Genomic DNA, 11849 nt, shown 5'->3' with positions numbered 1-11849 from the left:
GGATGTAATATTTTAGATACCAAATACTAATACTTTGCAGTATTTTAAATGTTTCATAGGGGGATGTAATATTTTAGAAGCCTGAATAAGGGGGATAAGATGTTTTACGTAGGAATTTCAGCTTCTTATTGTGATATATATACAGATTACACATGGGGGATGTGATATTTTAGATACCAAATACTAATACTTTTCATTATTTTAAATGTTACATAGGGGGATGTAATATTTTAGAAGCCTGAATAAGGGGGATAAGATGTTTTACGTAGGAATTTCAGCTTCTTATTTTGATATATATACAGATTACACATGGGGGATGTAATATTTTAGATACCAAATACTAATACTTTGCAGTATTTTAAATGTTTCATAGGGGGATGTAATATTTTAGAAGCCTGAATAAGGGGGATAAGATGTTTTACGTAGGAATTTCAGCTTCTTATTGTGATATATATACAGATTACACATGGGGGATGTGATATTTTAGATACCAAATACTAATACTTTTCATTATTTTAAATGTTACATAGGGGGATGTAATATTTTAGAAGCCTGAATAAGGGGGATAAGATGTTTTACGTAGGAATTTCAGCTTCTTATTGTGATATATATACAGATTACACATGGGGGATGTGATATTTTAGATACCAAATACTAATACTTTTCATTATTTTAAATGTTACATAGGGGGATGTAATATTTTAGAAGCCTGAATAAGGGGGATAAGATGTTTTACGTAGGAATTTCAGCTTCTTATTTTGATATATATACAGATTACACATGGGGGATGTAATATTTTAGATACCAAATACTAATACTTTTCATTATTTTAAATGTTTCATAGGGGGATGTAATATTTTAGAAGCCTGAATAAGGGGGATAAGATGTTTTACGTAGGAATTTCAGCTTCTTATTGTGATATATATACAGATTACACATGGGGGATGTGATATTTTAGATACCAAATACTAATACTTTTCATTATTTTAAATGTTACATAGGGGGATGTAATATTTTAGAAGCCTGAATAAGGGGGATAAGATGTTTTACGTAGGAATTTCAGCTTCTTATTGTGATATATATACAGATTACACATGGGGGATGTGATATTTTAGATACCAAATACTAATACTTTTCATTATTTTAAATGTTACATAGGGGGATGTAATATTTTAGAAGCCTGAATAAGGGGGATAAGATGTTTTACGTAGGAATTTCAGCTTCTTATTGTGATATATATACAGATTACACATGGGGGATGTGATATTTTAGATACCAAATACTAATACTTTGCAGTATTTTAAATGTTTCATAGGGGGATCTCTTTCGCACACTATTTTATAAGCAAGTTCTTTTTTTCAACTGATATTTAACTTTTTGAACTCTAATGTAATTTGTTATACAATTTTATTGAATGCAAATTTGTTTTTTATTTACTTCAATGTCTAAAGTCAATTACTATATTTTCTTATTTTGACTTTTGATAATTTGTGAAATTAAACTTAAACCAAAGTATGTTTATGCGTTTAATAATATATTTCAAAATTTTTATGTGCTACAAATTTTTGCATGTTAATTTATATATTTTTATATATTTATTTATATATATATATAGAGAGAGAGATTTCTTCTTTTCTTTTTAAACTTCTAGCAGTGTTTTGCGGAAAACCTAAATAAATTGTATAAATTTATTTATTATGTTATAATATGTATTTATTAAAGTTATAAATATTGTATTAGTTAATTTTTTACACAAATTATTATGTAATAAATGTTATATTATTTATTATTAATTTTACTTTTTAGTAATAAATTTGATCACAACAAAATGAAGTTTCATTTTTAAAAACAATGCATCCTATATGGTACCATCGATTCGGGATGCAAAAGTCACATTTTATCTAAAAATAAATATTTAAGGTTAAATCATTTTTCTATTTGAAAATAATGTTTAAAAGTAATTGAAATATTTCTTAATACCCATTTATCTTTTTTTTGATTTTTTCTAGTTTTTGGACCAGTTTCACTTCCGGAAATACGACACAAATTATCCTGCCAACATTTTTGACCTATTGATTTAGCTTTATCATTTTTTTTTTGTTTCTTTTTAAATGTAATTTTATATAAAAGTAATATAAATGTTTTTAACACTATAAACAACCTTACTAACCTCCTTCATCTAATAGTAGTTGCACCACTTTCTTCCTATATGCATTCACTTCTTCAATTGGAAAGGTGGTCACCAATTCTTCTCCATTTATATAATTTTCAGCAAACTAAAATAGGTCTGCATATATATATATATATATATATATATATATATATATATATATATATATATATATATATATATATATATATATATATATATATATATATCACAAGTGAGAAAATTCACACACATTTTGAAACTCAACTGATGATATTGTAAATGCCACGGTTACTTGTTCACATAATGATAATAATAATATAAGAATAAAAACAATATTATATAAAATATATCATTTTTTTGTTTAGTTAAATAATGTTACCTTAAGGCAAAATACTCCGCATGATATACTGTCAGCTTGTTTAGCATGTGGCGATGTTAATATTTTAAACTTTTCAATAATACCATATCTCTGTTGTAAGTAACGACTGAAGTATAATAGTAAAAAAATTATAAAAGATGTAAAAACAAAATTTTGAGATACCAATCACTAGATTAAAAAGTCATCATACTTCCATTTTGATTCTTCTTTTTTTATGGAATTAATCGGCTCTCCCATAGGGTTTATATAAGGAATGGTTTTATCATCTGGTTTAATTATCTAAAACAGAAGTAAGTTTCAATGTTAAGTTTTAACTTTGGTTCCCTGTAAAAAAGCTAACTGAAAATAAGGTTTCTTGAACTCAAAGAAGTTAACTATTTCAAAAAACTATTTTACATACAGCCAGCGTCCAATGGAATTTTGCCACCATGCAGCATATTAACATTTCTAATTTAAAGAGTTCTTTCTGTAAATAAATTTGTATTAATTAAATTATATATATAAATATATATATATATATATATATATATATATATATATATATATATATATATATATATATATATATACATATATATATTTATATATAATTTAATTAATAACTATCATTAATTATTTGCATTATTTTTTAGCTAAAAGTTTGTGATTACCTCATGCCGTCTTTGTATTAAATCAGTATTAATTGGCAACTCGTCCAGTGAGAGCAACCCAGCTGGTGACAATACTTCGATTCGATTCTTCACAGCATTAATAAATGGAATGACATTCAATTTATTGTTTTATATTTAAATTAAAATTTTTTTAATTTAAATAAAGACAAATTATTAATACTGTTTGTTTTGTACAAAAATTCAATTTTGAAGTATATTCATTAATCATACTTTTTTTTTACTGTTTACTAGTAGTTTTAGATAAATATAAACAACTTCGTCACTGAGACATTCGTTTAAAGTGTCTTGTAATGAATAATCATATATCTTGCAGCCACCTAAATCTGGATATATACCCATAATGGCTTTTACAGGGTTTACAATACGGAGATATTGTATTATTGACCTATTAATAAAATGTAATAATAATTAATTATTCAAGCACAGATTCATCAAATAAAATAACGACAGTATTACATTTACAGAAGATAACATAATGTTATAAATTTTTAGACCTTCTATTTTTTCACCGGGTAGGGATAATGTTTAAAATTGATTTTATTTAGGTAAGTTTACATAGAAATCTTCAGTTTACTAGTGCGCCACTGAATAATATATACCTTTCACTATCTTCAACTATGCAGCTTTTTTTTGTATAAAACATCTCTAGAAAATTGCACATAAATTAAAATAAAAAGCCAACATGAAGGTATTTGAAGAAAATTTTTTAATACATACCTTCACTATCTTCAACGACAGAGCTTTTTATTGTCTCCTCTGCCTTATTTGTCTCGTCTATAAAATTGAACATAAATATAAAATGATAGGCTAACAAATATAAATGAAACTGTAATTATTTAATACATACCTTCACTGTCTTTAACTACGAAGCTTTTTATTGAATCTGCCTCCTCTACAAAACAAACCATACATTAAATAAAACGTTAACACTTATAAATAAAAAGGTAGTTTTTTATTACATACCTTCACTATCTTCAACTAGAAAGCTATTTATTGTCTCCTCTGCCTTATTTGCCTCTAAAAAATTGGATAGAAATTAAAATAAAAAGATAACAAATATAAATGTAAAGGTAATTTTTTAAGACATACCTTCACTATCTTTAACTACAAAGCTTTTAATTATCTGCTCTGCCTTATTTGCTTCTAGAAAATTGAACAAAAAATAAAATATGGAAAAAAAATGCTTAAGCAGACCAAAAGTTGAAACATAAAAAGAAAATCTGTTGTTACTATTTACCCTTTATGCTTTCCACCAATGAATGTTTTTTTTTTATTTCTATTTCGTTTTTTGTTGTTTCTAAAGTAGAAGGTACAAAAGTCTTTCAAATTAGAAAAAATTGGTTGTTTAGCAATAATATTCATGAAACTCTTTAGCTTTCTTTTTAAAAGTTAAAAAAAGTAGTTATTGGAAAACTTGTATATAAGTTGTGCGCATACCTTTATCACAAATGCCTTCGAGAAATTTCTTAACATGGGCTCTTTTGTGGGTTCCTTTTATAATAACTTTATTACTACTCAGTTTGTAATTTCCACATTTTGTAATATCGCTTACTTCATAAGGTCCTTTAAACCGTGGCTTGAAAGCTGCGCCTTTGCTTCTCCTCCCTCTAATATCAAGTAACAAAACTTTGTCCCCAATTTCAATGCATTCTTCATTAGATTTGATATTTTTTGAAACTCTTTTATCGTAATATTTTTTCTGTTTCTTTTGAGCTTCTGTAATGTTCTAAAATTTATAACTATTGTAATTAGAAAAAAAGAAAAAAAAAGAGGGTATCTTAAAAATTAAATTAAAGTTAAGTGGTATAAGTGATTACTTTAGTGACCAAATTGGTTAAGTTTTCAATATGAATTTTATTTTTTTCGATTTCAGCTTTAACTTCATCTTCGTTTGCGGGGAAAATACCGACCTCCTAAATAACAATGCATACTGGTATTGGTATACTAAATTATGAGTGTAAAGTAAATATAATTGCTTAAAATGATATCCAAATATACTTACTTCTTTGAACTCACTTTTGCAAACAGGTGAACGACCACCAAACATTAACTCAAAAGGTGACACTTTTGTAGACGTTTGTCTTTCAATTCGTAATGGGTATAAAACTATATCGAGAAACTCATCCCAGTTTGACTGGTTTTCGTCGACAAGTTTTCTGATTTTTCTAATTAACGTAATTTCAAAATAATGATGTTATTATCATTATTTTATTTTGAACTTAAACAATGATAAAATAATGCACACCTTTTTATATTTTTATTTGTATTTTCATCTTGTCCATTTGTTTGAGGGTGATAAACAGCAGTTCTTCGTCGTTCGATACCCAAGATCTTATATACCTCATCGTTTAACTAATTAAATAACGGAAAAAAATGAATTATTTTTATTACTTGCTATCGTAAATGCTGTATTATACAAAATCAAAATGTTTTATTCTAATTCATCCTTAAAGGATTCGACCTAATGTTGTTCCTACGGGTCTGCATTATATAAAAAAATTAAAAAATACCTCATTGCAAAACTCAGTTCCATTGTCAGTAAGTATGACGGATGGAAAACCAAAGGTTGTAACTAAATTAATAATCGCTCTTGCTACCGTTATTGCTTCCTTATTTGGTAATGCGTAAGCAATAGGCCATTTGGAAAATAAATCGGTGCAACTCATGAAGTATCTGTTACCCATTGATGTTTTAGTAAATGGTCCGGCGAAGTCTAAACCAATAATTTCCCAAATTCTTGTGGTCTAAACACAAAATTTCAACATAATGCAACTTAACAAAGTAAACATAATACATTATACATTCGTATAATATACTAAATTAAAGATTCCGAATTCTAGAAAGATATTTAAAAACACTTTATTAAGTTACCTTTATGGAATGTAAAGGTTCGGATGCGGAAAGCAGTTGACCCGATGTTTGACATTGAATGCATTGTTTTATCTATTAAAAGAGTTATTTTTTTATTCCTTTTTTAACCTTTTATCTTATTTTCCCAAGGCTGATGGTAGTGGTTTTACAACTTACTATGATAATAAAATAAAAATAATGCAATTAAATAAATTTAAAAGCAAAATACTTTACCCATTTTTTAATATCTCCGGTAATATTGGGCCAATAATGTTTTTCCATTATTTTCATTATTGTTTTGTTTGTGCCACCATGACCCCCTAAAGGACTGTCATGTTCCGCAGCAAAAATTTTTTTTTGCTCTTCCGTATCCACAACAATATCCGCATAATATAAGTTTCCACATATCTTTACTCTACGCTTCAACTTGTTATCTAAGGATAGTAAATATTGAACAAGTATACTTTTAATTTCATTTATTTCAATGAAATATTTAAATTTTAGTTTTTTTTTTTATTACCAGTACCTAGCACACAATAACTTTTTGACACATTTCTCAAACTTCGTTTTTCATCTTTTCGAAAACCAGCTGGATAAGTGCTCTCTGTTAAATATGCTAAAATATTTTTAAAGTAATGTTCGTTTTTTTCCACCTTTTCCATTTTTAACTTTTAAGTTTTTCAAAATTGTAATGAGTATATCAAACCTGTTTACATATTTTGAGTTAGGGACTATTTATATACATACATAATCGTAAGAAAATCAATAAGTATGTCTTAATGGCTCATACGGAAAGCAGTTTGGCTACATATACAATATACGATAAATGTGCTGCACACGTTTGACTTTTATTATACTAAATTATGTCTTTCGTGCGGAAAAAACACAACATTTAATATCATTTATTTTGTAGAGAAATTTATTGTTTTCTTTTAGTTTTGTCTTTTAAAATGAGCGTTCTGTCTCCTTTCTGTATGCCTATCTTTGTAACGCTTATATTTCTATTTTCTAATACTTATGTTTTTTTCCTCTAAAAACGTCTATTTCCACATGCAAGGGTTGCTGACGGCTTCGCCGAAAGATTGTGACTTATGTTGTGGTCTGGAGAGGCTTTTTGTTGACTAACCTGTACAACTAGCCTTGGTAGGTAAAGTGTGACTCGGTAAGGCAAGTAGTAGAAGGGGGATAAATTTCAATGCCTACTTTGTATTAAGATTACACGTAGAAAATTAAACTACTTAGATTAAATTAAGTTGAAGAAAAGTAAAAATACTTAATTAGTAGAATAGAAACTTTTGAATAAAAAAGTAACAAAAATATTATTTAAATATTTTCAATGTTTTTTAAAGATGTTTTGAGACCAGTATTATGCGTAATAAAATTTGAATAGCTCTGGGTTTCTGACACGTCAGACGAAGGTGTATTCAAAACAAAAATTTGTGCGCTCAACTTTTAACCTCAAATAATAAATATTTACTAATATAATTTCACTTCACTTTGCTTAAACTCAGTCCTTTCCTGAACTGCTCAAGTCGAACTGTTTGACAAATATTATAATTACCGGCAATTTATGTTCGGAATTTTGTTACCACGGCTACGTGTTTGTACTCGACTCGTTGAATTGAAATTAAAAAGTCTTTCATATGCCAATCGATATAGTCAATTTTATTATCTAACTTAATCATTTTAATTAAACCACCACGCTTTCATCCTTATTTTAAACTTGTCAAATTCCTCGCTATCTGGCTGTCATTATAAGCACGATTTTTAATTGTTGTTGAAATCCTCGTCGTACAATGTGGGACACGGTTTAAAGCATTTGTATCATTAAGTAAATAAAGAAACCAAATATTATAAGTGTGTACAAATAGAAATTTTTTATTATTGCTCAATTGTTTTGTTGTCGAAATGATTAAAATATTCGCGAAAGCATTTCGATGTCGCAGTGGGCTTAAAACAACAATAATCAACATGCTGTTTTGATTTCAAATTAGTTAACAGTAAATAATCGCAATTCCCAAATATTTTATGTTCGTCTTTTCCATAATATTATACAGTACTATAAATATACTACAATGCACATACAGTATTGGTACAGTATTCTTTATCATTACACATTGGTATTTAATGTTCCTTAATAAAAAAATTCACAATGATTTTACATTTATCATTATAAATATATATATAAATCGATTTCTAAACTGGACTTGAGAAGGTTCAAAAATGATTCAAGAATCAGAGGCACCTTCTCTCATACCACCCACAAAAAAATGTTAATTTAATCATATTCTAAAATTGTTACTGTATTGGGATAATAAAGAAGCTTCTTTTATTTAATAAAAGATTCCAAATATTTTCTAGCCCTCTCTCCTTAAATTTTTAAACATACAAAAAAAGAAACAACAATGACAAACAGTATTTATTTCTTTTCCTTAAATGTTTATGCACTAAAACATAAAAATACAAGCATAAAAATGTGTTAGCTGTGTTCTTTTTGAATCTTTAGAACTCATTAACTTGTTCAAAGCCTTATGCATTTTAAAAAGCTTTTTCAAAGTCTTGGTTGAACAATTTTGCATTTTTTAATTGTTAGCTCAATCGCATCTAAATTTAATAGAAGATTTAATTAAAAATTAAAAAGCTAAAAAAAATAATGAAAATAAAGAATACAAAAAATTGTAAATTTATTATAAGCTTTGTAAATAAACATAAATTGTATACATATATATTTCATATATTTTTAAACATATTCCAACAAAGCTGAAAGAAATAAAAAAGTGCTACCACTATTTCAGTATATGTGGTGACTAATTATCACAACATAAAGCTGAAATTCCTACGTAAAACATCACATCCGCCTTATCTATGCTTCTAGAATATTTCATCTCCCTATGTAATATTTTAAATACTGCAAAGTATTAGTATTTGGTATCTAAAATATCACATCCCCCATGTGTAATCTGTATATATATCACAATAAGAAGCTGAAATTCCTACGTAAAACATCTTATCCCCCTTATTCAGGCTTCTAAAATATTACATCCCCCTATGTAACATTTAAAATAATGAAAAGTATTAGTATTTGGTATCTAAAATATCACATCCCCCATGTGTAATCTGTATATATATCACAATAAGAAGCTGAAATTCCTACGTAAAACATCTTATCCCCCTTATTCAGGCTTCTAAAATATTACATCCCCCTATGTAACATTTAAAATAATGAAAAGTATTAGTATTTGGTATCTAAAATATCACATCCCCCATGTGTAATCTGTATATATATCACAATAAGAAGCTGAAATTCCTACGTAAAACATCTTATCCCCCTTATTCAGGCTTCTAAAATATTACATCCCCCTATGTAACATTTAAAATAATGAAAAGTATTAGTATTTGGTATCTAAAATATCACATCCCCCATGTGTAATCTGTATATATATCACAATAAGAAGCTGAAATTCCTACGTAAAACATCTTATCCCCCTTATTCAGGCTTCTAAAATATTACATCCCCCTATGAAACATTTAAAATACTGCAAAGTATTAGTATTTGGTATCTAAAATATTACATCCCCCATGTGTAATCTGTATATATATCAAAATAAGAAGCTGAAATTCCTACGTAAAACATCTTATCCCCCTTATTCAGGCTTCTAAAATATTACATCCCCCTATGTAACATTTAAAATAATGAAAAGTATTAGTATTTGGTATCTAAAATATCACATCCCCCATGTGTAATCTGTATATATATCACAATAAGAAGCTGAAATTCCTACGTAAAACATCTTATCCCCCTTATTCAGGCTTCTAAAATATTACATCCCCCTATGTAACATTTAAAATAATGAAAAGTATTAGTATTTGGTATCTAAAATATCACATCCCCCATGTGTAATCTGTATATATATCACAATAAGAAGCTGAAATTCCTACGTAAAACATCTTATCGCCCTTATTCAGGCTTCTAAAATATTACATCCCCCTATGTAACATTTAAAATAATGAAAAGTATTAGTATTTGGTATCTAAAATATCACATCCCCCATGTGTAATCTGTATATATATCACAATAAGAAGCTGAAATTCCTACGTAAAACATCTTATCCCCCTTATTCAGGCTTCTAAAATATTACATCCCCCTATGTAACATTTAAAATAATGAAAAGTATTAGTATTTGGTATCTAAAATATCACATCCCCCATGTGTAATCTGTATATATATCACAATAAGAAGCTGAAATTCCTACGTAAAACATCTTATCCCCCTTATTCAGGCTTCTAAAATATTACATCCCCCTATGTAACATTTAAAATAATGAAAAGTATTAGTATTTGGTATCTAAAATATCACATCCCCCATGTGTAATCTGTATATATATCACAATAAGAAGCTGAAATTCCTACGTAAAACATCTTATCCCCCTTATTCAGGCTTCTAAAATATTACATCCCCCTATGTAACATTTAAAATAATGAAAAGTATTAGTATTTGGTATCTAAAATATCACATCCCCCATGTGTAATCTGTATATATATCACAATAAGAAGCTGAAATTCCTACGTAAAACATCTTATCCCCCTTATTCAGGCTTCTAAAATATTACATCCCCCTATGTAACATTTAAAATAATGAAAAGTATTAGTATTTGGTATCTAAAATATCACATCCCCCATGTGTAATCTGTATATATATCACAATAAGAAGCTGAAATTCCTACGTAAAACATCTTATCCCCCTTATTCAGGCTTCTAAAATATTACATCCCCCTATGTAACATTTAAAATAATGAAAAGTATTAGTATTTGGTATCTAAAATATCACATCCCCCATGTGTAATCTGTATATATATCACAATAAGAAGCTGAAATTCCTACGTAAAACATCTTATCCCCCTTATTCAGGCTTCTAAAATATTACATCCCCCTATGTAACATTTAAAATAATGAAAAGTATTAGTATTTGGTATCTAAAATATCACATCCCCCATGTGTAATCTGTATATATATCACAATAAGAAGCTGAAATTCCTACGTAAAACATCTTATCCCCCTTATTCAGGCTTCTAAAATATTACATCCCCCTATGTAACATTTAAAATAATGAAAAGTATTAGTATTTGGTATCTAAAATATCACATCCCCCATGTGTAATCTGTATAATTATTGTCACGCAATATATTAAGATCAAAATTTCATAACTATGACTTTAAAATATATTACCATTTAATGCTAACTTCATTTGTAGTATATTATTTACAAACCACTTTATGAATCTTGATCGTTGCGCTTTTAATTTTATTGTTTTTGTTCATAATAAATATTTCGGACGTACTAGATACACTTCTAAGTGCAATAACTTGAAAACGCATTCTCGATTTCGGTTTTTCTATGGGGGATGTGATATTTTAGGCGGATGTGATATTTTATTACAGTCATCACGTCTAACGAAAAAAAGGCATTTAAATTATGGTAAAACGACATTCGGCCTGTATTCGACTCTGTCTTCACCGCAAACGGGCCAGTGCTGGCCCAAAATCAAATGCCGTCGCAGTGGCTCACCACTACTCGCCAGAGTTCTGGCATTTCGTCGCATGCCGCTGCGGTTCTTTGCGATGATTTACCATACATGAAAAAGTTGCTTGAGTCGCTTGCCAGACTCGCGCCAGTAATGGCCCGTTGCTTATACAGTCGCAACAGCGAGTGACAATTCGCCGGAGTTCTGGCCCAGAGTCGTGTGCTGTCTGGGTAATAGTTATATAATAATATTAATAAAAATAGTAATATTACTTTT

General features: G+C 28.0%; 1 protein-coding gene across 1 annotated transcript; it reads right to left on the bottom strand.

Annotated features, from left to right (window-relative positions):
* Positions 1–1543: 1543 nt before the first annotated feature.
* Positions 1544–4495, bottom strand: LOC136088870 (sentrin-specific protease 2-like). The gene is made up of 14 exons (XM_065813873.1): positions 4440–4495; positions 4292–4345; positions 4166–4219; positions 4050–4094; positions 3920–3976; positions 3802–3847; positions 3413–3587; positions 3182–3268; positions 2932–2997; positions 2722–2810; positions 2532–2637; positions 2171–2276; positions 1800–1901; positions 1544–1669 (listed from the first exon to the last, which is right to left on the bottom strand). The coding sequence occupies exons 6-13, from the start codon at positions 3843–3845 to the stop codon at positions 1891–1893; spliced, it is 684 nt and encodes a 227-aa protein (XP_065669945.1). The 5' UTR covers positions 3846–3847; positions 3920–3976; positions 4050–4094; positions 4166–4219; positions 4292–4345; positions 4440–4495; the 3' UTR covers positions 1544–1669; positions 1800–1890.
* Between the last annotated feature and the right edge of the window lie 7354 nt (positions 4496–11849).

The sequence above is a fragment of the Hydra vulgaris genome, chromosome 12, assembly GCF_038396675.1.
Source record: "Hydra vulgaris chromosome 12, alternate assembly HydraT2T_AEP".
NCBI lineage: Eukaryota > Metazoa > Cnidaria > Hydrozoa > Anthoathecata > Hydridae > Hydra > Hydra vulgaris.
This window is presented reverse-complemented; position numbering and strand designations above follow the sequence as displayed.